General features: G+C 36.9%; 5 protein-coding genes and 1 non-coding gene across 11 annotated transcripts; 5 read left to right on the top strand and 1 right to left on the bottom strand.

Annotated features, from left to right (window-relative positions):
- Positions 1–255: 255 nt before the first annotated feature.
- TRNAM-CAU lies at positions 256–327 on the top strand. The gene has a single exon. It is a non-coding gene; the product is annotated as a tRNA-Met (tRNA).
- A 254-nt stretch (positions 328–581) lies between these two features.
- LOC109153125 (DUF21 domain-containing protein At1g47330-like) lies at positions 582–3,997 on the top strand. 3 transcript variants are annotated; one of them, XM_019300910.1, is made up of 12 exons: positions 582–814; positions 889–965; positions 1,075–1,158; positions 1,240–1,353; positions 1,619–1,705; positions 1,804–1,943; positions 2,024–2,111; positions 2,182–2,255; positions 2,333–2,522; positions 2,649–2,695; positions 3,490–3,569; positions 3,960–3,997. In XM_019300910.1, exons 1-11 carry the CDS (start codon positions 616–618, stop codon positions 3,566–3,568), a joined length of 1,179 nt encoding a protein of 392 aa, XP_019156455.1. In that variant the 5' UTR covers positions 582–615; the 3' UTR covers position 3,569; positions 3,960–3,997. The 3 variants fall into 3 exon arrangements, with proteins under 3 accessions (XP_019156455.1, XP_019156454.1, XP_019156456.1); XM_019300909.1 differs by lacking the exon at positions 3,960–3,997 and having other exon boundaries at positions 3,490–3,602; XM_019300911.1 differs by lacking the exon at positions 3,960–3,997 and having other exon boundaries at positions 724–836; positions 3,490–3,602.
- A 589-nt stretch (positions 3,998–4,586) lies between these two features.
- Positions 4,587–8,718, top strand: LOC109153123 (probable methyltransferase PMT28). Its single transcript, XM_019300907.1, has 9 exons — positions 4,587–5,555; positions 5,637–5,786; positions 6,298–6,568; positions 6,669–6,761; positions 6,993–7,167; positions 7,271–7,513; positions 7,621–7,815; positions 8,016–8,278; positions 8,333–8,718. Exons 1-8 carry the CDS (start codon positions 4,746–4,748, stop codon positions 8,212–8,214), a joined length of 2,136 nt encoding a protein of 711 aa, XP_019156452.1. The 5' UTR covers positions 4,587–4,745; the 3' UTR covers positions 8,215–8,278; positions 8,333–8,718.
- A 1,328-nt stretch (positions 8,719–10,046) lies between these two features.
- On the top strand, positions 10,047–13,839 carry LOC109153124 (S-adenosyl-L-methionine-dependent tRNA 4-demethylwyosine synthase). The gene is made up of 8 exons (XM_019300908.1): positions 10,047–11,084; positions 11,422–11,537; positions 11,658–11,833; positions 12,041–12,231; positions 12,340–12,426; positions 12,889–13,046; positions 13,117–13,327; positions 13,424–13,839. The coding sequence occupies exons 1-8, from the start codon at positions 10,197–10,199 to the stop codon at positions 13,562–13,564; spliced, it is 1,968 nt and encodes a 655-aa protein (XP_019156453.1). The 5' UTR covers positions 10,047–10,196; the 3' UTR covers positions 13,565–13,839.
- A 424-nt stretch (positions 13,840–14,263) lies between these two features.
- On the bottom strand, positions 14,264–15,536 carry LOC109153126. The gene is made up of 2 exons (XM_019300912.1): positions 15,486–15,536; positions 14,264–15,002 (listed from the first exon to the last, which is right to left on the bottom strand). Exon 2 carries the CDS (start codon positions 14,896–14,898, stop codon positions 14,530–14,532), a length of 369 nt encoding a protein of 122 aa, XP_019156457.1. The 5' UTR covers positions 14,899–15,002; positions 15,486–15,536; the 3' UTR covers positions 14,264–14,529.
- A 3,515-nt stretch (positions 15,537–19,051) lies between these two features.
- On the top strand, positions 19,052–22,847 carry LOC109153278 (uncharacterized protein At1g01500). Of its 4 annotated transcripts, none has more exons than XM_019301150.1 (4): positions 19,053–19,384; positions 19,595–19,689; positions 20,506–21,314; positions 22,329–22,847. In XM_019301150.1, exons 3-4 carry the CDS (start codon positions 20,604–20,606, stop codon positions 22,560–22,562), a joined length of 945 nt encoding a protein of 314 aa, XP_019156695.1. In that variant the 5' UTR covers positions 19,053–19,384; positions 19,595–19,689; positions 20,506–20,603; the 3' UTR covers positions 22,563–22,847. The 4 variants fall into 4 exon arrangements, with proteins under 4 accessions (XP_019156696.1, XP_019156695.1, XP_019156694.1 ...); XM_019301149.1 differs by having other exon boundaries at positions 19,595–19,695; XM_019301151.1 differs by lacking the exon at positions 19,595–19,689 and having other exon boundaries at positions 19,052–19,384; positions 20,563–21,314.
- Positions 22,848–23,964: the final 1,117 nt, after the last annotated feature.

The raw sequence follows: 23,964 nt of genomic DNA, 5'->3' as shown, positions 1-23,964 counted from the left end.
TTTTTTTAGTTTGATGGAATGTGTTAATTTATATGAAAATACATTTAAAATATAAATATAGAAAGAAGGATGGCGAGACATAATGTTTTAGGTGAAAATTTAAAGGAAAAATAAAATAAAATATGTAAGTCTTATAATGTATTGAGATTTAAAAGATAAACAAACTTTTGCAACTTGCAAACAAAAGTTGAGGTTGTAAGCAAAGTAGAATCTGTGGATGTTGATAAAAATAAATAATAGCATAGCATTCAACAAATCAGAGTGGCGCAGCGGAAGCGTGGTGGGCCCATAACCCACAGGTCCCAGGATCGAAACCTGGCTCTGATAGAGTGGCTTCCGAAATTTTGCACTTCTGCCACCAGACTTCCATGGCTCCATCTGCACAACTCCTACTTGTTGGAGTATTTACACCCAGAGGATTTTCTCTAGTAAACTCAGTTCATCTTTGTCCATAATTCTTGTGTGGCTAAGGAAACAAGAAAAGAAAACCTCATGCTAGTGAAAATTATGAAACTATAAATGGTGCAGCATATCCAGCAAGTTAATTAAGACTGCATATTCTTTCTGGGATTGCAGGATTCTATTTTCTTGAAACTCAGCAAAGAAAGGAATGGAATGGAGATCAGAATGAGGGAGACAAAGCTTGACATCCCATGTTGTGGTCCAAAGTTCATGTTAAACGTGTTTGCCTGTGTGGGTTTGGTGGTTTTCGCAGGTTTCACTGCTGGCCTCACCCTCGCCCTAATGTCTCTTAGCCTCGTCGACCTTGAAGTTCTCAGCAAGTCCGGGCGCCCTATAGACCGCTCTCATGCTTGTAAAATGGCTGTGGATATCCGGTTTGTATGTGTGTTTCTAAACCAGATGTCTAAAGTTTATTTCTTTTTGCAGCTAAGATCCTCCCGGTGGTGAAAAGGCAGCACCTTTTGCTCTGCACACTCTTGATTGCCAACGGGCTGGCAATGGAGGTCTGCAGAACAACAACAACAACCTCATTTTCCTGTTGGTAGTTAGTTAATTCTGTTTGTCTGTTAATATTCTTTCGTTTTCTTGATTCTCTTCACTGTTCTTCTGTAGTCTCTTCCCATATTCTTGGACAGCCTTCTCCCTTCCTGGGCTGCAATTCTTGTCTCTATCACACTGGTTCTCATGTTTGCAGAGGTAATAATACATATTTGTTCATATCTTCAACCTACCAACTGTTCTAATCTAACTAATATTTCTGCATTTTTTTTTTTGCAGATTTTGCCTCATGCCATAATTCCTCACTATGGATTGAAGGTTGGAGCAGCAGCAGCGCCGCTTGTTCATCTCCTTCTCTGGATATTCTTCCCCGTCGCCTTTCCAATCAGTAAGGTTCGTACTCGGATACAAATACTGCTGGAAATTATGGAATTTCCGACCACCTGAAAGTGATCTTAAATCAAGTCGAAAGCCAAGTTCTGACCACTTTTGATATCCGGAAAAACCTTTATTGCTATTTCCGACCCTTTTTGCTTTCAACTTGATTTAAGATCACTTTCAGGTGGTCGGAAATTCCATAATTTTCAGTAGTGAAAGCTGCATAAAAATGTAATTTTGGATTGCAGAAATGGATTAGATGTTGTGGTTGTGTTTCCAGGTTTTGGATTGGATGTTGGGCAAAGGCCATGCTGTTCTTCTGCGTCGAGCAGAGCTGAAAACGTTTGTAGATTTTCACAGCAACGAGGTAATCTGTGTTCCTGTAAGCCCGTTATAAATGTACAATCAGACTATCAGTTTGTATATATGTATGTCTAAATTGTGTGTTATGATTCTGGGCATTAGGCTGGGAAAGGAGGCGATTTGACACGAAACGAAACGACAATTATTGGTGGAGCACTTGAACTGACTGAGAGAACTGCTAAAGATGTCATGACCCCAATATCAAACACATTTTGTCTTGATCTGGATGGAATTCTTGATTTGTGGGCTTTCTATTGCCTTCCTGTTCGTAAAATTCTGGATTTCAGAGGCCATATATGTACTGATCTTCTGTTTCTTGCAGGGAGACGATGAGTTCTATAGTCACAATGGGGCACAGTAGAGTTCCTGTTTACCACAGATATCCTACCAACATTGTTGGACTGATTCTGGTACCTTAATTATCTGCAAAAAAGAATGTTGTTTTGAGTTTTGGTAAACGAAGTTTTATCGTGTTGGCAGGTGAAGAATCTCTTGGCAATCCTCCCAGAAGACTCCATTGCAGTAAGAAAGATGATGGTAGGAAAGATTCCCAGGTATGGGTAATGTCTGCTTCTCCAGATCTTCATGGAGGTTTGAGTTTTTTCTGTCATTTTTTCTCTGCAATTTTCAGGGTTTCAGAAGACATGCCTTTGTATGATATTCTGAATGAGTTTCAGAAAGGTCACAGTCACATGGCTGTTGTGTATAGAGATCTGAGTGAGTCTAATAAGCCAGAGAATTCTCCGATTCGCGAGTTCCCTGATGATCAACAAGTGGTTGGTGTGATCACAATGGAAGATGTAATTGAGGAGCTTCTTCAGGTGCCCAAGAAATGGAGAGAAATTAAATCCAGTTTTCATATATTATCTTGATCTGAATCAATCTTTACTGCTTCATGGCTTACTGTCTGTGTTGCTGAGATTCTGTCATTTTTGCCCCAATGTCAGGAGGAGATACTAGATGAGACTGATGAATATGTTAACATTCACAACAGGTAAAAGTACCAGAATTCGACAAGGTTACAAGTTCGACTCCCAGCCTCAGTGATCTTAGTCTTCTTGGTTTGAGCTATGGGTAACCTAGACTGGTTTACCCCCTAGTTCTTTATTGGCTAGGGTCTACCCAGTGCGCACTCTCTGATAGTGGCTACGGGTTTCCCCTCTACTCAAAAATCCCAAAATTAGACAAGTTTGACTCCCAGTTGAAGCGGTTTATTAGTCTTTTTTATTTGAGTTATGGGTAACTTAGACTGGTTTATCCCTAGTCTTTTGTCGGCTAGGGTCACAAAGCCGGGTATCCAGTGAACACTTTTTGATAGTGGCTATGGGTTTCCCTGTTACTCAAAAATCCCAAAATTAGACAATATATTACATGTTCGACTCCGAGCAGTTTATTAGTCTTTTTTATTTGAGTTATGGGTAACTTAGACTGGTTTACCCCTAGTCCTTTGCTGGCTAGGGTCACAAAGCAGGGTCTACCCAGTGCACACTTTTTTATAGTGGCTATGGGTTCCCATTTCCCTGTTACTCAAAAATCCCCAAATTAGACAATATGTATTACAAGTCCGACTCCCAACTGGAGCGGTTTATTAGTCTTTTTGGTTTGTTATGGGTAACCTAGACTAGTTTAGATAGTTCTTTGCCGGCTATGGTCACAAGGCAAGGTCTACTTAGTACACATTGTCTGATAGTAGCTACGGTTTCCTGTTACTAAAAATTCCCAGAATCCTGGAAGTTGCAAGTTTATCCCAATCTTGAATTCTAACAGTGTTGGATTGATTGATTGCAGGATAAAGATAAACATAAACACTTCACAGGAGGAGTCTCTTCTGCCTGCAGGATCTTGTTCTTCAATGAGGCTGAGATAGTGTACTTTTCTGGCTTCTGAAACTTTGATTGATCATCCTTATGAATTAAGTGATTATTTATAATTAGGAGTATTAGACATGTATTTTGGACTGGTCTACTAGCATCAACCATCAATTAAAGTGTAAATTCCTACAGGGAAATATTTAAAAATATGCACTCGAGTTAGCTGGAAAAATTATAGTTAGGATGCTAATTAATATGTCAATATATTCACCATTCTTTAAACGCGTTTAACAAAAGTAAAAAATATATTTATTGTCACAAATTTTTATTATAAACTTATCTAAATTTTTTTTGACTAACTAAAAAAAATTTACAACCACTCTCTAATAATATGTACTATGAGCATCCACATGACCACAATAGTTAATTTTTATATGGTTTTTGCAGGTTTTAATGCACATGTGAAGGAGAAAGAAGATTTGAGATTTTAGCTGGAAGATCTTGTTTTTATTTGCACAGTCAGCCCCACTAATAATGTGTACAAGAGGAATAAAACATTCACAATAGAGAATTTTAGATGATTTTTGTTGGTTTTGATGCACATGTCGAGAAGAGAGAGTAAGGAGAGAAAATATTTGAGATTTTAACAGGAAGACCTTGTTTTTATCCGCACAATCGGCCCTACCAAAATTGAAAAGACTGTTGTGTTTGTCGCAACCGGACCCTCTATGCACCTTGTTTTTATCCGCACAGACGGTCCCACCGAAATTGAAAAGACTGTTGTGTTTGTCGCAGTCGGACACATGCACTCTACGCGCTTATTGAGAGTAATTATTTTTTTTTTTCCTTTTATCCATTCCCTTCTATAACTCATCAAAATTTATGCCTATTAAAAATGTTGTACATAAAATTCACTGCTAATAAATAGCCTGCAGCCTATATACAACTTGTAATTTAACTGAGAGTTGTATATTTTCATAGATATATATATATATATATATATATATGACAAACTGGGTAATAGTACTTTCCACTTTAGAACTGCCGATTAGCCGATTACATACATTAACTGTACTTTAAACTTTTCACTTTCTTTCAGTTGAAACGCATCTATCTGTCGTCCTAGAACTTCACCCCGAAGTATTCCCAGCATTATTATTTCTGTATCTTATACGCCATTTGGGTTTTTATCTTCCGGCCAGAGATTTTACAGAGCTCAGGTTTAGTGGGGGGATGGCTATTGCAAGATTTGGGCGTCAAGTGAAGCGTTCATATCAGTCGTTTGGGTTCTGTGTGAAGTTAACTGCGGTTGTGATCTTGGGTCTTTGTTTTGTGGTGACTTGGTCGGTGTTTTCGCCTTCTTCTTACTCGGTGGCCTCTCAAAGAGAGACCTTTGATGACATTGCTGAGCCAATTTCTGGGAATGGGAAGAAATTTAATGGGGTTGAGGTTGGGGTTATTCATCCCAAGAAGGAAGAGCCAGTAAAGAGGGAGGAGAAAGAGGGTAATGAAAGATTAAAGGCTGAATCTGGTGAGAAGGAGGAGAAGAAAGAGCTGAAATTGGATGATGGAGGGGGGAAAGGGAAAGGGAAAGAGAAGGGAGAGGGTTTAGAGGTTCCCAAAGAGGTTGGGGAAGAGAAGAAAAAGGAGGATGATCATGGACCCGAAGGCGAGGATTCGAAAAAAGAAGAAGATGAAGAGAATGGAGATGTAGATCAAGGGGAGGGGTTTGAGGAGAAAGGGAATGAGGATATGGTTAGTGATGATGGGTTGGATCAAGAACCTCAAGAGAAGGTGGATGATAAGAAAACCAAGAAATTGGGGCCCTTGTTTGATCCAAAACCACATTACACTTGGCAATCGTGTAACACGAGAAGCAAACATAACTACATCCCTTGCATCGACATTGAGATCTCTACCCGGAAGGTGCAAAGTTATAGGCACCACGAAAGGACTTGCCCTAAGGCACATCAATTGTGTCTTGTTCCACTCCCCCCCGAAGGTTACGAGACTCCAGTAAGCTGGCCCGAAAGCATTTCTAAGGTAAAATAGGTCTGCAGCATGCTATTCGAGGAATGTTTGATGTTTATCGAGCTAAATTTGCATTACTTTGTGTCCCTGCAGATAATATACAAGAATCTAGCACACCCAAAATTGGCCGAGTTTGTTAAGACTCAAAACTGGGTAGTGGAGTCTGGCGAATATCTCACTTTTCCACAGGACCAGTCTGCTTTGAAGGGTGGAATTCGCCACTACCTGGATTCCATCGAGGAAGTAAGCAACTTTAATTGATATAAAGTGCCAAACTACAATACCTGCCAACATGTCTTATGATCTCTAGTATGCCAGATTTATTTTTATCGAAAAGTTTGCAATTCAAATCAGCATTTTGAGAATAAAAAGGGAAACGATCAAGCTTAGATCAAGTGATTCTTGTTTAAATGTCTTAGTATAGGAAGTAAAATATGACTAGCCAATGGGGCGGGCATACTTAGAGCATAATGGTCATGTCTGTTGTGAGCATATAATCATTAATGTGCAATCCAACTATTAGCTTAGGCTTTTAGTTGAGATGGAGCACATGTCCACGTGTTGCTTGGAGCCCAAAAGTAATTGGCCCGCACACGTTATGGGGCGTGTGAGCATATAACCATTAATGTGCAATCCAACTATCAGCTTAGGCTTTTAGATGGAGCACATGCTTCAATTTCTGTGAACAGATAGTCTAGTTGCCAATCATATCATAATGTGAAATCTGACTATTTGACACGTTTTAACTTAATAGATGGTCCCGGACATCATGTGGGGAAAGAATATCCGTGTAGTGCTGGATATCGGGTGCAAAGATTCAAGCTTTGTTGCATCTCTAGTTGAAAAGGATGTACTGGCACTTACTTTGGGATTGAAAGATGACCTTGTTGACCTAGCACAAGTCGCCCTCGAGCGGGGTTTTCCCGCAGTGGTTAGCCCGTTTGCTACCCGGAGACTCCCGTTCCCTAGTGGTGTTTTTGACGCAATTCATTGTGGCGAATGCCACATTTCTTGGCATTCTAATGGTGCGTACGTAATTGCTTAGTGCCTTTCCTCGGCACATATTTTGATTATTATGTCATCCGTTATCAAGAAAAAATAGAACTTAACCCTTCTTTCTTTCAGGGGGCAAACTTCTTCTCGAGATGAACAGGGTCCTGAGACCCGGAGGTTATTTTATTTTATCAACAACACACAATAGTGTCGAGGCTGAAGAAGGTTTGACCTCTCTATTCATTTCCTGTGAAAAAAGTTCTTTTTTTTTTATACATCTCATAACTCGTAAGATTCATCAGCAATCCAGAGATTTAATGTACACATCGTTAGTCTACCATTAGTCCTTTGCAGATTTAGAATGTTTTTTATACTCGCAAACAATCACCTGTTGAGTTTCCTCATTATTGGACTATGTTGATTTTATTTCCCGTAATGTTTCTTCTTGTTTTCCAGCTATGTCCACGCTCACCGTATCTATTTGTTGGAATATCCTGGCTGATAAAACCGATGAAGAAAGTGATATAGGCATTAAAGTATATCAAAAGCCCGAAGCAAATGATTTATATGAAGTGAGAAGGAAAAAGGTTCCTCCTTTATGCAACGTGAAAGAGAACCCAGATTCTGCCTGGTAAGAAGGGATTGCAGAACATTTGATTTTGTGATTTCTCGTAAATATAGAAATGGAAGTATTTGCTTCAGATAGCCTCACTCTCCGGGTTTTTATGCTTCAGGAATGCTCCTATCAAAATTTGCTTGCATCAGATTCCTTCAGCAATTGAAGAACGAGGGAGTGAGTGGCCCGAGGAGTGGCCAAAGAGGCTCGAAACCTTTCCCGACTGGATGAACAATAGAGAAAAGTTGATTGCAGACGATGCACACTGGAAAGCTATAGTGGACAAATCTTACCTTGTTGGTTTGGGTATCGACTGGTCCAAAATTCGGAATGCAATGGACATGAAAGCAATCAATGGAGGGTAAGCCGAGTAAATCAAGTTCCATTTTTTTTTTCAAAGCTTATTCAAAGCGACTAAATATTAACATTTTTCAAAGCTTATTCAATGATTGGGGCTAAAACTCGCAGATTTGCAGCTGCTCTCGCACAGCAGAAGGTTTGGGTAATGAACGTTGTCCCTGTACATGCTCCGAACACCCTTCCAATAATCTTCGAACGTGGTCTCGTTGGCATATACCACGACTGGTGCGAGTCATTTGGAACTTACCCGAGATCTTACGACCTTCTCCATGCTGATCATCTATTCTCGAGGCTCAAGAACAGGTTAGATAATATATAAACATAAATGTGCAATCCAACTATCATCTTAGACTTTTAGTTGAGATGGAGCAGATGCTTCAATTTGGTATCAGTGCCAACCCCATCGTGTTGCTTAGAGCCCATCAAAAAGTAAGTGGCCCCCGCACACGTGAGGGGACGTGTTGAGCATATAATATAGATTCTGAGTAAAACGTGTTCTGCAGGTGTAAGCAGCCTGTAGTTATTGTAGTTGAGATGGATCGTATATTAAGGCCAGGCGGTTGGGTCATTATACGTGACAAAGTAGAGATACTCGACCCACTCGAGAGAATCTTAAGAAGCTTGAACTGGGAGATTCGACTTACTTTTGCTCAAAACAAAGAGGGTATCCTCTGTGCACAGAAAACCTCATGGCGACCCTGAAATTTTTATCGAACCATCTGATTTTATCACACTTGTCCAAAACCAAAAAGGAAAAAACGAAGCAATATATATATATATATATATATATATATATATATATATATATATATATATATATATATATATACTGTGTCTGGATGGATGGATACAGAGGAAAACGCCAATGCTCGTGATTAAGCTGGCACTCAGATTAGCTGCTGGAATGCATTCTTTGTACTTATTGTTGTACCGACTTCTAACATACGCGAAAAGAGTCGTCTTTCCTACAGTTTAACACTGGAATTTTCCCTGCTGTACTTTTTTGTTCATGCATGGTGTTCAGTGGTTTTGTTGTTGAGGTTGTATAGATTTAGAGTTAATGATGTTTTTTGTCAGGCTACTGAATTGTTCTTGCCTACATTGTATAATTCAAGGAGAGATTGTTTCTGTTTGTTTGAGGCTATCAGAATTCCAAACCATATGTGCAACATTGCTTCATCAAAGAGAATGTTTTTTCTTTTGGTTTCACACATTCTTTCACCTGTATTTCTATGCACACAAGAATTTGCATCTTGTCTCGGGACGACTGAGTGGAAGGAGCATGATTCTTGTACGTGAATTTCACGAGTTTGATTCTTGCTGTCATTCTTCTTGTTAAGTCACTTTGCAGATTATTACACAGTATTGAGATTAACCATTGTATCATCTTGTCAAATTCTAAGTTACATTTTATTATAAAGTAATGTCAATCAAGAATAATATATGAAATTTGAGAGACCTAAAGTCATGTCACTCGACTACAAGGTCTATTAGAAATATATATGAGAGATTATAACTTTACAAAACACTCGAAATTATTAAAAAAAATCCTTTTTTTTTTTTTTATATAATAAATCATACTTAGCTAATTTCTTATAACTTACTTATAAAATATAGAGGGAAAATGATACATTTTGTCTCTAAATTATATAGAAATAATACTTTTTGGTCATTTAGTTACATCATTATCATGTTTCATCCCTAGAATTTGTGATGGTAATGTAATGATGGGCAAAACATATTTTAGTTTTTATAGTTTAGGAACAATAATTGCCATGAACCAAAAAAAAAAAAAAAAAAAAAAAAAAAAAAGTTCAAAAGAGATGATCAATTGAGTGAAACATAATTTGTTGTATTTGAAAATTACGAGTTCGATTATTATCAACGTCTTTATAGTTAAGCTCATCACACAAAATCTTCAATATAATTTATAACCTGTTATATGCATGACCAAGTGGCAGACAAATAGTATGTATATGTAGGGTATTTTACTTTATTATAATTAAAATAAAAATAAAAATCGTTGAACGCTCCGGAGCGTCATGCATTTTTTATTTTATTTTTTATTTTTAAATGTATATTTATATTTTTTTAAAACTAATATTTTTTAAAAACTAATAATTATAAACTATTTAATATTTTAATAGTTAATATTAAAATATTAAATATTAACATAAAAAACATATAGAATTTAAACAATTTATGGTCTATTTGGTTCAAAAAGATATCGTTTTGAATGAAATAACTTATTTTTAAAAATAAAAACAATAGCCAATGGACTCACTAGGCGGTCTAGTCGGTGCTTAAGAGGCTTAGGTAATCAAGGTCTAGACGGTGCGTAGGCGATCTAATCGGCCGCCTAGACTATCGATTATGATGATACGTTAGGTAATCAGCCGAAGCTTAGACGGGATTTTACAACACTAATTATATATAAATAAAATTTACTTAGTGCATATTATCACGTTGCTAATGAGTTTTTTGTTTTTTTGGTTAAAAAAGAAAAAAGAAAAAAGAAAAAAAAAAGTATAGGACTCGGGAGGTTACAGCAAAGACGGCCCCTTTTCATGGCGGAACTCCTTCAGTTGCAGGGGTGGATTCGAAGATGAAGCATTTAAGTTGACGCTGATCAGTGATTGCTCTCTTTCCCCGAAGCTAAACGCGGGAAAACCTAAATTCTCACCATGTCTCCTTCAGCCACTTCTCTTTCTACGCGACTCGCCGTGCTCGGCCTCCTCTCCGCCACCACCATCTTCTTCTTCTACAAGTCGCGTCGCCACCTCCTCCGCCGCCTCAAGGCCTCCACATTACTCCCTGCCCAGAATCCTACCCGTAACTCTAGAGGCAAAATATTCTTTCTTTCTGAAACCGGCACTTCCAAAACCCTAGCTCATCGCCTGCGCGCCTTCCTGGCCCTCAAGGATCTGCAGTTTGACCTCGTTGACCCTAGGGATTATGAGCCTGAGGATTTGCATAAAGAAAGTGTAGTTCTCATTGTAGCCTCCACCTGGGAAGACGGGAAGCCTCCTAAAAATGGTGGGTTTTTAGGGAATTGGTTAACCGAGAGCTCTGATGACTTCAGAGTTGGAGCTTTGTTGCTCAGCAAGTGTAAATTTGCAATCTTTGGTGTTGGCAGTAGGTCTTATGGTGAGACGTTTAATGCTGTTGCTAAAGATTTTTCGAAAAGATTGCGCAAACTTGGGGGTGCTGAGGTTTTGGGGGTCTGTGAGGGGGATGTAGATGAGGGGAATGTGGATGAGGTGTTTGATGAATGGTGTAAGAGATTGGCTAGGATTTTGAAAGGTAATAATTGTGGTGAAAATGGAAGGTGCTCTTCTAATGGTGTTGTTGAGGAGAGTGATGGTGAGGTCAGTGACTATGATGATTATGATAGTGAGATAGAGGAAAATGGAGAGGACAATGGGATTGTTGATCTTGAGGATATTGCCGGTAAAGCGCCATCAAGTAAAACAATGGTGAAACCTAAGGCCAATGGGAAGGCAAATGGCGAAACATTAAATGGGGAGAAAGAAATGGTTACTCCTGTTATCAGGGCCAGTTTGGAGAAGCAGGTATCCTTTTTAGGTTACTTGGCATTGCTCTTTTAGTGTTTGTTTGTGTAAAACTGCTTCGAAAATATCTTGATTTGCAAGAGAGCACCAAGAATCCAAGATAGAAGATACTGTCTTTCATTTCTAAACCTGTTCTTAGATTATTGTTTACTGCTTATGTGTGACCCTAATCACCCTATTCACAATCATTTAGGATTCCGGTTGAGTTTGCTAATTATTGTTCATTTTCCATGCTTCGTTTCTTCTATTGTTAGCCAAATCTTCTTTTTATTATATAAATTTTCTATAGATACATTGTTGTTAACTGATCCTCTTTCTTTTTATCCATATTTTCTAGGGGTATAAAATAATCGGTTCACATAGTGGTGTGAAAATTTGTAGATGGACAAAATCACAACTTCGAGGGCGTGGAGGTTGCTACAAGCATTCCTTTTATGGCATTGAGAGCCACAGGTTAGCTTTTATACTGTGTATGCCTGTCTTTTCTATTATTGTATTGCATAGTTTCTAGGTTTGGGATTATGCCAACTTTCTTGAAGAGTTACAATTTCAATGTGGATTTATACTATATAGGTGCATGGAGGCAACCCCTAGTTTAGCCTGTGCCAACAAATGTGTTTTCTGTTGGAGACATCATACAAACCCTGTAGGGAAAAGCTGGCGGTGGAAGATGGATGCTCCTTTGGAAATTGTGGAAACTGCAATAGAGTTGCACTCGAAAATGATAAAACAAATGAAAGGAGTTCCAGGTAGTTAACTTGTTTTGTAAATCTACCACACATGGTGTTTAAACCAGTAGACAATGGAAGTAAAGTGTAAACTGTGGAAGAGAGTATAAAAATGAAAGTATAGGGGAAAAAAAGGAAGAAAAACTTCTTCACCATCATTTACTTATTATTGGCATTTTGGCTCCTAGAACTTCAAATATCACAGTTGTTATTGGCACATGTTTGCAGGTGTTAAAGCAGATCGCTTGGCTGAGGGTCTTTCTCCTAGGCATTGTGCATTATCACTTGTTGGTGAACCTATTATGTATCCAGAGATAAATTCACTTGTAGATGAGTTGCATCGGAAGCGGATTTCAACTTTTCTAGTAACAAATGCACAATTCCCTGAAAGGATAATGATGCTAAAACCAATCACACAGGTTTGTGATGAATGATGATCCATCTCTCATCATTTGATTTGTAAAGTTTGAGACGCTTCGTTAATCATTTCACTTGTGAATTTTATATTGCTTTCTTAAAATATGCAGTTATATGTTAGTGTTGATGCTGCTACAAAGGAGAGTTTGAAAGCAATTGATAGACCACTATTTGGAGACTTCTGGGAGCGATTTATGGTGAGTACCTTTCTGGATATGCAAAAAAAGTTGTCTCTCATTTTTATTTCTTAAACTGCTGTCAGTGATAGATGGTAAACAGGATTTTGTAGTGTTCTAGTGGTAAGTGGATGGAGAAACGAATCAAATAAGGATAAGAAAGTAAGGCAGGCAATGAACACTGAACTTTTTTCTTCTTTTTTACAAGTAGGAAATGAACCTATATCTATTTGTCTAAATAAGATCAATGATATCCAACGTTATAATGCACACATTCTATAATATTTGTTGGTGTTTCATGTGAACAAGAGATCAACTGGTGCACAACAAAATGGCTTTGGCCATTTAGAAGTTCTTCAACTCCTGCAACCTTTTACTAATCTACTAGATTAGTGGCCTTCGTGGTGAAAGTTTGCAGGGAGCCCCCTAAATGTTATTTGTGTTGCCTGGTGAATTTAGTAAGGATTTCTCAAATTATTGTAGGACTCCTTGAAAGCTCTTAAGGAGAAGCAACAACGAACTGTCTACCGCTTGACACTAGTTAAAGGGTGGAATACAGAAGATGTAGACGCCTATTCTAGCCTATTCAGCATTGGAAACCCCGATTTCATTGAAATCAAGGGTGTTACTTATTGTGGATCGTAAGTTTCTGCCTTGTAGAATTGTTTATCCTTGTCCTATCTCAACATATAATCAAAAGAATCCTTACAGGTCTGCTACATCAAAGTTAACAATGGAGAATGTGCCATGGCATTCCGATGTGAAGGAGTTCTCCGAAGCCTTGGCTAAAAAAAGCAACGGGGAGTATGAAGTTGCATGTGAACACGTGCATTCTTGTTGTGTCCTTCTAGCCAAAGTCGAGAAGTTTAAGATCGATGGCCAGTGGTTCACGTGGATAGACTACGAGAAGTTTCACGATCTGGTTCGTTACTTTCTTTCCCACTTCTGAAACTTCAATGCACTCTCTGCTTAACCAATAACCACTCTTTCTTTCTCTTTAATCTCCCCGGTGCTTCAGGTCGCTTCTGGAAAACCCTTTAGAAGCGGAGATTACATGGCTCCCACACCATCGTGGGCGGTGTATGGAGCAGAGGAAGGCGGGTTTGATCCAGAGCAATCGCGCTACAAAAAGGAGAGGCATCACAGATCAACTCGCTGAGAATGTTACCATGGCTTCTGAAAGCTTTCTTGTTTTACTGCCATGGATGATGGCCTACAATTTTGATCATTCTATTATCTGTTTTATCTGCCATTGCTGAAGAAGTTTATGTTATAGAACTTATAGTATTATATTGATCATCATACATCATCCTCTTTTGGATGATGAGACATTTAAATAGCTTCTGAAACATAGTTTGATCTTACAGGTTGATATAATTCTCTGTTTAAGAGAATAGTTTAAACAAAATAGCATATTACAACACTTTCTACTCTACTGAGATTGCAGTTCTTTTCCCCCTATATTACATTGGTATCCACCAGACTAATCAAAAATAAATTTAATAAAAAATTAAGTAAATTCATTATAAAAAATCATTTATTCCCATTAAACACTATTCTTATAAAAGAGTTGATTAGTTTAATATAAGAAAAATTGCATTTTTAGTGTCATCCAGTTATACATGTAGTATAGATTTTGTCTTTGTGCATAAAGTAGCAATATTAGTCCGTGAAAGATCGAATCAATCACTTTTTAAATGACTTATTGGTGGCAGAAATAGTTATCGAGAAATTAAAATCACCACTTTACACATAACATAGAGATTCGAACCTATGTAACTCACTATTAAAATTGTACCCACCGGTATAACTGGAGAATTAAAAATGCAATTTTCCCTTCGATATATATACATTTTACTCTCTTTTAACATTAGTTCAGTCATATGTTCTACTCACCTTATAGAATAAGGTTGAATCAGGAATAAAAACATGATCATTTCCTGTTTGACTCAATCATTCCCACCAAAAAGAGACTAAAATAAGAGGAGATAAACAACATTATAAAGCATATATAGTTTATAGATACAAAGGGGAAACAGCAAACTAAAATTACCCATTAATCTTCAATAGTATTTTCTGTTGATCACTAGTCACCCATGAAAGACAAAAGCAAATAGGGTTTCATCAGCTGCTCTTTCTTGGCTTGCTTTTTCTTCTGCCTCTGCTCCTAGCCTGCTGTTTCTGTGATGCTTCTTCATCTTCCTTCTTGGATGGTGAAGATGAAGAAGCTTCAACCTTTCCTGTAATCTCCACTTTATGTTCTGATGATTCTTCCTCTTCTCCACTGGCTCTGGGCTTCTTGGTTTCATTCTCTGCAACATCTTCTTTACCAGTCTGTTCTTCAAATTCATCTTCTTTGGGCACAATCTTTCTTGGCCTGCCTCTCTTTCTTGGAGTTTGTTGTTGATGATGATGGTCTCCAGTCATGGAAGATGACTCTGCAATTGCAACTGATAACTCCTTTGTCTTCTTCACAACCCTCTTCTTCCCCATCAAATCACCCACAAAAAACCAGAAAAAAAAAAAAAAATCCAATCTTGAAATACCCAGAAAGAAAAACCCAATCTTTGAAGAAGCTAGCTTTCTGATTCTATAAACTAAATAAGCAGACACAAAACAATCATCATCATAAGTGTTTCTGTTATCATCAGAGCATATAATTGACCCTAAACTACCAAAAAGCAGCAGAAAAGATTCAAAAAGGGAACCCAAAAAAATAAAAATCCAAACTTTAATCTTCACCTTCCAAAACCCAATGAAAACAAGTCTTGAATTCAACAGAATCAGCACACAGAAGTATATTTTATGTGTGTGTGAAAAGGAGAAAAGCCACTAAGCCCACATCTTTCCTTTTCTTGGTCTACTTATTATTTCCTCATTTCTTTTCCCCCTTTTTTCTGCCCACATGTAACATAAACAACTATTATAAATGATGATATATGTATTATCACTATATCCATACAATATTATCATTATTATAGTATGTATTTTATCTACATATCTGCTATGTGGAATACAGGTATATGTATATATACACAAGGACCATATGAAAATTACTGTGGAGTTGTCCTGTGTTGTACCTAGGAGGAGCTGTTGAGAAGGAGAGGAGAGGAGACTGGGGTCAAGAAAATGAGGCTACAAAATAGTTGTGATGTGGAGAAAAAAGGGAGAGACAAATAGGGTGTGGTTGTGTTGACTCAACCATGGTTAGTTTGGAGTGTTGTGACCCATGGACCATGGTGGTCAGACTGGGGGGGGGGGGGGGGGGAGGGGGGAGGGTTAGGGGTAGTGTGGGTAACTTTTTGTGTGCTGGTCAGGGATTCAGTGTCTCAGGACTGACCAGTGACCACTTCTGTCTGGTTGCTAAGCTGTGGGCAATTTTTTTTTTCTTTCCAAAAATGATAAATGTACTCTTAATATGAAAAAATAATATTCATGCAGGGTTAATTCAGTTTTTTTTTGTTAAAAATTTCGTGTTAAGATGGCATGTAATGATCTCTCTCATGTGAGAGGTTATGAGATCAAGTCTTAGTGGAGTTATTGTTGACTCATACTACAATGTAATAGAGTCAGTAACATTAAAAAAAAATTAATTTTTTGTAGAGATGAAGACTTTTTGTGTGTTATAAGTTGAGATACATGATAAATCAAAAACAAATAAAAAATAATATGTATATAAATTTGATTGGATAAAGAATATGAATAAAACAATGGTTCATCTCTTTTTATGAAGCAATCGAAATATGTCTCATCATCATAGAGTTATTCTAAGAGAATTGAGACCGGGTCATAATATTCTAATTGCCTTTATTGGGGAACAAGTTAATGGAAGAAGAAAAAAAAGATAGGGTTCTGTAAATTTCCAAGATATTCAATACACTATAACAAAAGGTGAAATCGCTAACGCCATGTGTTCCCACACCTCAACTCGACAGTTTTTAAATGGGTAAATGGAATAAATCATGATGACTCAAGTGACTAACAGATGCTAGACTTTTGTGAGTTTTGTCCATTGCGCGTGCACAAGAAACCTTTTTCATTTTGAGAGGTTTCTCTCATACTGTCGCTGGTGATACTTGATCATTGGTTTCTTGGTGACAAATTTCACCTCTGCAACCAGTTGAACTGCCCATGCAGACTACAAATTCAATTATTGCTAGGCCACAACGTGATCTCCTTTCTTCAAGATCATATATATATATACACACACAATTCAATTAACAGATCAGTTAATTGGGTTACTAACACTTTCAAACCAAATTAACCAATAATCAAATTTTAAAAAAATCATTAACCATTAACTGAACTGAAATACATTGACCAAAATTTATCGACTTGATCCACATATTAATCGATATTTCACCGAATTGTGCACACCATAGACTTTAGCATAAGACCGTGTATAACATAACAAACATTCTTTTTTTTTTTTGTCTAACCATTGATTTTTCAACCCTGTCAACTAGGATCATACACTAAAAGTTCGAAAATAATTTCATTTGTACCGAATAAGACCTCAAGAACACTAAAAAATTCATGAGTTTTTATGTAACTCCAATTCATCTTTTGTATATTACTTCATATTGTGTGTGTTTGTATATATACAGACATACCAAAACTACATCCACCTCCTTAAAATGAATACCATTGGCATTTTTATTTTTTCCTCAATTTATCCATAACCTTTCACTTGTTAGGTGGATAGTCATATCTTGTTTTCTTTTTTTTTTTTTTTGAAAATTCATATCTTGTTTTCTTAAATTAAAGAAGAGGATAATAAAGTGGGGAAAAAAGAGTAATAACTAATAACAAACTTGTTCCGTCTTTTTACTTAACATATTTTACTTTCTATTAAAACGGGGTGCAATTTTTTCTCAACGGATGGAACTAAAAATCCAAGGAAGTTTTGAAAAGAATGATTGAGTTGGTAGAGTATGATTTTTGTATCATAAGATCAATTTTTGTCGATATTTTTTTAGTCGAGCTTATCGCATATAATCTTCATAATACGATTTACATTTTTATCTGATTTTTGAACTATTATACAAAAATAAGATGTATCGAGTATACACTATCAAATAGTTATTATGAGTTTGTCGTCATCTAAAAATTCAAGAAAGATGGTGTATTAGAAATACAATTGGCATGCCCGCATAGGCTTAACTCAATGGTTCAGTAGATAATATTTGAGAGAAGAAACTAATGTTCAACCCTTGACGACAGCAGTGTGGGGAGCCGGGGCATGTGGGCCCTTGGATTGGAGTTAAGAATTCAATTTTTTGTGAGAAAAAATAGAATTGACATTCCTTCAAAAGAAAAAAAAAAATAGAATTGACATGTAGGGGAATAATGATGAATTATTAAAGCTATTGATTGATAAATTTGACAATTTCTTCACATCATCAATCAACGTTATGAACTTGCTTTGTTGCATGGATATGCCAAATTTATGCATACGTAATATTTACCTAAAGTAATTATAAAAAGACAAATATATAATTTCTTTTAAAATGTTAAATAAAGCGAATAGTACAGTTAAACTATATAATGAAAACAAATTTAGCATAGGGATTTCCTTTCCCAAAAAAAAAAATAATAAAAAAATACAGAGGGATTTGGGCTATTTGCAATGACCCAATAAAAAGTGTTCTAATACATTAGGCCATTAACCAGCCAGTTAAGTGGGCTAGATTTTCACCTAAATTTAAAAGAGATTGAATTTTATATATAGCCCAGTAAATTGCATTATTATATTTTCAAAAAAAAAATTGCATTATTATTTTTTCTTTTACATATTTAAAAATTACTCCGTATTTATTTACATTTTTATTACATACTTATATTAATCTTTAAAATTATTGCCAATTTTAATTTATACTTTTAATATAAATAATAACTATTATCATCATTAAATAATACGGAGTAATATTTTATAAAAATAACTTTGTGATATATTTATGTTCGTTTTTTTTTAAATGAATCAAATAGAAAAATACTTTTAAACTTTAGTTCAAAACAATAAAAAAATTCATAAAATTAATCATTTTTTAGAAAATATTTTTACATTTTCACCATTTTTTTTGGGTGTCAAATAGGAGAGAGAAAATGAAACTATGAGAAAAAAAGAAAAAGGGAAACCGTTATGTGCCGCTAATGCGCTGAATTATTTTACAAATTGTACACGTGACGAGAGTTATATTTTATGAGTACATTTATCATTTTCCCTCAATATATATAAGCAATAGTTCTCACCCTCCCTTCTTTCTCTGCCACGTCTACAAAAATCACTAGATTAGACATTTATTTATTTTTTTCTAAAAAATTAAATTAAATATTTTTAAAATATTAAAATTTATAAAAATCTAAAAAGTCTTTAATTGAATCCACCCTTTTGTCATGACAAAAAAGGATATTTAAAGTTGACAAGTTTTCTTAATCCAACAAACTAAGCAAAAATCCCCAAGAAATCTAGTCATCCCTTTCCAGAATTTTAAAGAAACCTACCTCGTAATTCTGAAATTCAATTTTTCTGTGGATAAGATCAGAGTATTGCAATCCAAATACTCAGCTCTGCCCATCACCATCAACATTTCTTCTGTGCTTGTTTAATCGTCACTATTACAACTACTGCGGTAGATTTTATACACCTAGATACGTATGGTTAGCGCTGCATCTTCGAATATTCAAATAAACCCAGATTTGTTTGCCGCAAATTATTATTAAAGACTCTAGCTTTGCTTGTCTTATCTAGTTATCCCTATTGTCCACGGTCCACGACTAAGAGTAGGATAAATAGATAGAGGTGGAGAGAGAAGGGGGGATTTGATTGAGTGGAGAGATACAGGGAGAGGGATCACTGTGATTGATTTGCGCCGCAAGAATTGGGTGGCAGAAGATCAAAAGCTCCTACCTTGGAGCTTGAAAACGAATTTAAAGATCAGTAATAGATCGGAAAGATATAGGATACAAGATTTTCTTGGTAAGTTTGTCTGTGTTGCACTGTACTTTGTTTCTCATTAAGGTTTTCTTAATTTTTTTATTTTCATTTCTGAATTTCTAGTTTGAGGGTGATGGAGGGGGAGGCGTGTTGGACTGTGTAACTTGTAGTGCTGTTAATTGTTGACAATTTGTTTATGCTATCTGAACTTTTGTTCTCTGCTCTTTCTGAGAAACTGAGGTTATGTTTCAGCTCAGTCACTTCTGCTTGATTCTGAATTTGAAGAGATTAAGAAGAGGCAGAAAAAGGTTCAGCTTTGGTTGTGTTTGGGGTTTCCATAAATGAGTGTATTGGTGGGTTGCCATTTATTCTCTCTTAATAATACTTCAATTATGAACTTCCCCTTTTTTGAGTGAAGGGGAAATCCTCAATCACTGCTTGAGGGTGTAAACATGCTTTGTGACCCTAACCGGTAAATGACTACAAGGAAGTAAACCAATCTAGCAGATGCTCTGTCGGGCTGGGTGTGGGGGCCCCTAAGGGTTGGGGTTCAATCTTTTGGAAAGAATCTAGCAGATTGGCTCAAACTAGTCACTAGGCTTCCAGAGTCGAACTTGTAACCTCGTGACTAACTTGGAGTTGCCCCCAAGCTTCCCCTTTTACTTAGTGTGGTGGGAGGGGTGGGGTGAGGAAGTTGATTGTTTGGAATATCTATATTCATATTAGTTTGGTGGATAATTTGTTTCCCATGTTTGTGTGGAGTGTGTTCTATGCTTGTGTGTTTTAAAACATTATTAATCATTGTTGTGCTTGGCTTTTTATATGATTAGGATCCTTTCTTAGTGGATCAGATGTGTTTGTTAAGTATAGTTGTTGGCATAAAGCAGTGGCAATTACATCCTAGTCCCTGTTGGTCAGTTGATGTTTTTGTTGTCATATGTGGTCTTTTTAGTTATGAGTCTGTTTCCTCCTTCGTATCATGGGTTTCTGTTATTAAAACAGGTGTTCTATTAACAACCTTAAAACCTTCATATGATATGTTTGGCTTAGCAAGATGTATGAAAAGTTGCTGGGAAAGAATTATCCGTTTTTGTTGTTGTCTGTACAAAATTCTGAATAATTTTGTGAATCACTGAATGATAAGAGCATGCTGATCTGAACAGGGTTTGTTGGGCTGCATGAGTCGAGATTTTTACCCTGTTCTTTTGTCCTTATATCAGTGGGTGGCGAAGGATTTAAGCTGGGATTAAGTCCCGAAAAGATGGGGAGTTCTCATGAATCTTTGACCAATGGAAAACTGGATGTTTCGGGTCTCCAGATTATCAAGCACCCTCTATTGTACCAGTCCTATGGCAAATCGTTACTTTCTTGGCTTGATATAAGGGTGTTCTATATCAGAGTCAGCAATTTCATGGTCGATGATTCAACTCCGGGGAGTCTCACTCTTAACCATATACCTCTAAGCCCCGATACACTCCTTGAAGTGAATGGCGCGAGGTGTTCAATGCATTCAGAAGGAGCATCTTGCATTTTGCGGAGGGACCGGGTGGATAAGAAATCTGAAGAAGCTACGTTTGTGAGCACAGACAGTATAAGATTGACGGGGAGTGTGAAGTTTGAGGTTTTTGATAGAGATGATCTTGTGCTTTCTGGGGTTTTGGAGATTTCCAATAGCAACGGTGTTATAGGGGAATCAAAGAACGGTGTCAGGAAATGGAAAATGAATTGTGAACCAGTGATGAGTGCTGGCTCTGGATTTTTGAAGGGAAAACATATCTCGGGTTCTGATTCACCAACAATCGAAGTTTACGTTGCTGGATGTTTCTCCGGGACTCCAATCATCTTAACCAAGAGTTTGCAGCTTAACCACTGGAAGAAACACCACAGAAAGGGGATTTTGGGTTCAATTCCCGAAGATGATGGAACAAGTGATGCACAAAAAGATGTCGCCTCTTCTGGACTCGATCTGCAGGTACTATCGACATTTCATTGTCCTGTTTGGTAAAATAGTTAGCCTATAGGCCGATTTTGACTTATTTGACCACTATTAGCTTTTTGCTCAAAGCAACTTTTTCAATTAGCTTTTTGAGAAAGGAAATTATACCAAACAGCTATCAGCTAACAGCTAATTTACCAAACACCTTTCTACAATCAGCTAATGTTATCAACTAATTATATACCCTCTAATTAACCCAACCAGCTAACAGCTAACAGCCATTTACCAAACATGGAGATTTCCATAGAAAGGGGATGTTGGGTCCAATTCGAGATACATTTCGTTATATCTATCATTACTTTTTACACCTTTCATGACAAGACCGACCTTCACATGGTTCCTTGCATAGTGTATTCATGCTTCCTGTCATGACACATGTTTTTCTTTTTATTGCATAATGACCATAAGGACTTTGTCTATTAGCGTGATTTTTAACTGCAGACAAAATCTTATCTCGTGCCACTAGATATGGGTGGGCACATACTTTTAAGCAGTGTGCAACTGTGCATGCTCTAATTCTCCTTCTGTTTTCTGTCACATTATCTGTTTCCTGCTTGAAGATAGATGTACACATGTATCATCACTATGGAAGCTTGTGGGGCCCACATCTCCTTAGCGGCCTCCCTGAAGGGTATTTTAGCTTTGAAGTTTACCCAAGTTTAACATTCTGAACTTAAAGTAAACATTTTTGGAAGAAAATAAATCGTGCATCATCATCTGAGACTCTGAGAGCACCATATCATGACCGATGATTGAAGAACTATTCCCGAAACACCTTAAGCTAGTTTTCATCTTTACATTATCATATCTTAAGCTAAGAAATGTGTAGATTCCCCTGAAAATATTTGAAGGGGGAGTGGCATGAATCTCCAAACATGTTTGTGTGGTGAAAACCTTAATCCACTAGAATCTTCCCGCTTGGGATTTATTCGTCTTGGAGCCTGTAATGTTAAGTATCCAGTCTCTAAGCATTCTCCATTGAATTGGCAGGTACCGGACTATACGAGTTACAAACCAGAAAGCGAAGAAGACTACGACAATGCATACTGGCGACACACAGAATATCTGGATGGCGAAGACGGGGAACTCTCCTGGTTTAACGCGGGGGTCAGAGTAGGAGTTGGGATTGGCCTCGGGATTTGTGTGGGAATCGGGATAGGGGTTGGATTGCTAGTCCGTAGTTACCATTCCACTACTAGGAACTTCAGAAGGCGGTTTATATGACAGGGATGATGATTTACCATGTTTTGCTGGTTTCTACATTTTAATGTTGTTGAGTTGCTAACAAAAAGGGATGATGGTTGGTTTTTGAGTGCCTTTTTTTTTTTTTTTTCACTTTGTAGACATTTTACACTGCTAACCTTTTCTTTTGCTGTAAGATTTCTTTGCCTTCTTTACCTTTTTCCTTGTATTTTTCATTCTGTTTAAAAATCTTTCACTGGGAAGTTTTCTTGATATAAAGTGTGGCAATTCATCCTTGATTGAATATGGGAACTGAGATTACATGTATAATGTTTGTAGTTAAACATGTTTGGGTTGTAGTTAACACCATTCTTGATATAAGGAGCGGTCTATTGATCTTCTTGATTTAAGCCAGTCAATTATAGGTGATGTGTAAATACATTAAATTGTACATCTGTATTGATAATAGTATGTGGGCTCGAGAATGAACGACAGTGAGTCGGAGGTTCCTGAACTGATGACCTGGTATAGATTAGGTGAAAGTCTCAAAGTTTTCCGGCCCCTCCCAAAGCATTAATGTGCTTTATATAGAGGGCTGAAGGGAATACATGACGGGCTTCCCAAAGCATTAATGTGCTGTTCTAGACGTAACACCATTCTAGAAACAGTACAGACGGATTCAGAAAATTTTTCTAGAAAAGACGAAACATTAAAACAAAAGAGATAATTTAAAAATAAATAAATAAACTACCTAAGAAATATAATTGTAAATATTGTTGGATATGGACAAAAAATAAAACACATCGAAACTTTATAAAAATATTCATAACAAAATATGAAACATAATTAATAAAATAATTTGAATAGAAAACACATTATAAATTACACATCTTATTATAGAGTGTGTGTAATATTAAAAAAACTATTAAAAAAGAATTGTAAAACTATGTGATGCTAAGATTAGAACTCTTAACCTCATTATTATTACCAAAATTGTGCTCCACCACCTACTCTAACTCACTTCTTGTTAATATTTTATAGTTTTTTTATACTAATACTAAAACATGTACTATATATACATATATACATATATACATACAAATACTATATATGGGGTGGGGGGGGGGGGGGGTGAGGGGGGCAGCCGCCCTCCCTGCCCCCCTCTCCCTCTGTCCCTGAGGAGAATACATGACGGGGCTTCGCATGCATGCCACGTGTAGCGCATGCGTTCAGGCGGTCGGAGGCCACACAGATTTACCCACGTGTTAAGAGGTTCTTGACACACTCCTTTTCAATGTGATCGGACATGATGTTGATACCTGCATTTGTCCTCTAGTTTAAAAGGGGTTGTGTGCTCGGGGACGCCAAATCAAGCTTCGGGGTCGGTACCGAGTCAAGAAGAATGCGTACAGAAGATAATATTGCACACGGTGAAAATGTGTTT

This window comes from Ipomoea nil, unplaced genomic scaffold, assembly GCF_001879475.1.
Source record: "Ipomoea nil cultivar Tokyo-kokei standard unplaced genomic scaffold, Asagao_1.1 scaffold2480, whole genome shotgun sequence".
In the NCBI taxonomy this organism is placed as follows: Eukaryota; Viridiplantae; Streptophyta; class Magnoliopsida; order Solanales; family Convolvulaceae; genus Ipomoea; species Ipomoea nil.
This window is presented reverse-complemented; position numbering and strand designations above follow the sequence as displayed.

Coding starts and splice junctions, on each gene's coding strand:
- LOC109153126 (XM_019300912.1), bottom strand. CDS start 14,898: ATGGGGAAGAAGAGGGTTGTGAAGAAGACAAAGGAGTTATCAGTTGCA.
- LOC109153123 (XM_019300907.1), top strand. CDS start 4,746: ATGGCTATTGCAAGATTTGGGCGTCAAGTGAAGCGTTCATATCAGTCG. Junction 7,168..7,270: donor GAGAACCCAGATTCTGCCTG/GTAAGAAGGGAT, acceptor TTTATGCTTCAG/GAATGCTCCTATCAAAATTT. Junction 7,514..7,620: donor ATGAAAGCAATCAATGGAGG/GTAAGCCGAGTA, acceptor TAAAACTCGCAG/ATTTGCAGCTGCTCTCGCAC.
- LOC109153278 (XM_019301151.1), top strand. CDS start 20,604: ATGGGGAGTTCTCATGAATCTTTGACCAATGGAAAACTGGATGTTTCG. Junction 21,315..22,328: donor CTTCTGGACTCGATCTGCAG/GTACTATCGACA, acceptor TTGAATTGGCAG/GTACCGGACTATACGAGTTA.
- LOC109153124 (XM_019300908.1), top strand. CDS start 10,197: ATGTCTCCTTCAGCCACTTCTCTTTCTACGCGACTCGCCGTGCTCGGC. Junction 11,538..11,657: donor TATGGCATTGAGAGCCACAG/GTTAGCTTTTAT, acceptor TATACTATATAG/GTGCATGGAGGCAACCCCTA. Junction 13,047..13,116: donor GGTGTTACTTATTGTGGATC/GTAAGTTTCTGC, acceptor GAATCCTTACAG/GTCTGCTACATCAAAGTTAA.
- LOC109153125 (XM_019300910.1), top strand. CDS start 616: ATGGAGATCAGAATGAGGGAGACAAAGCTTGACATCCCATGTTGTGGT. Junction 1,354..1,618: donor TCGCCTTTCCAATCAGTAAG/GTTCGTACTCGG, acceptor TTGTGTTTCCAG/GTTTTGGATTGGATGTTGGG. Junction 2,112..2,181: donor ACATTGTTGGACTGATTCTG/GTACCTTAATTA, acceptor TCGTGTTGGCAG/GTGAAGAATCTCTTGGCAAT.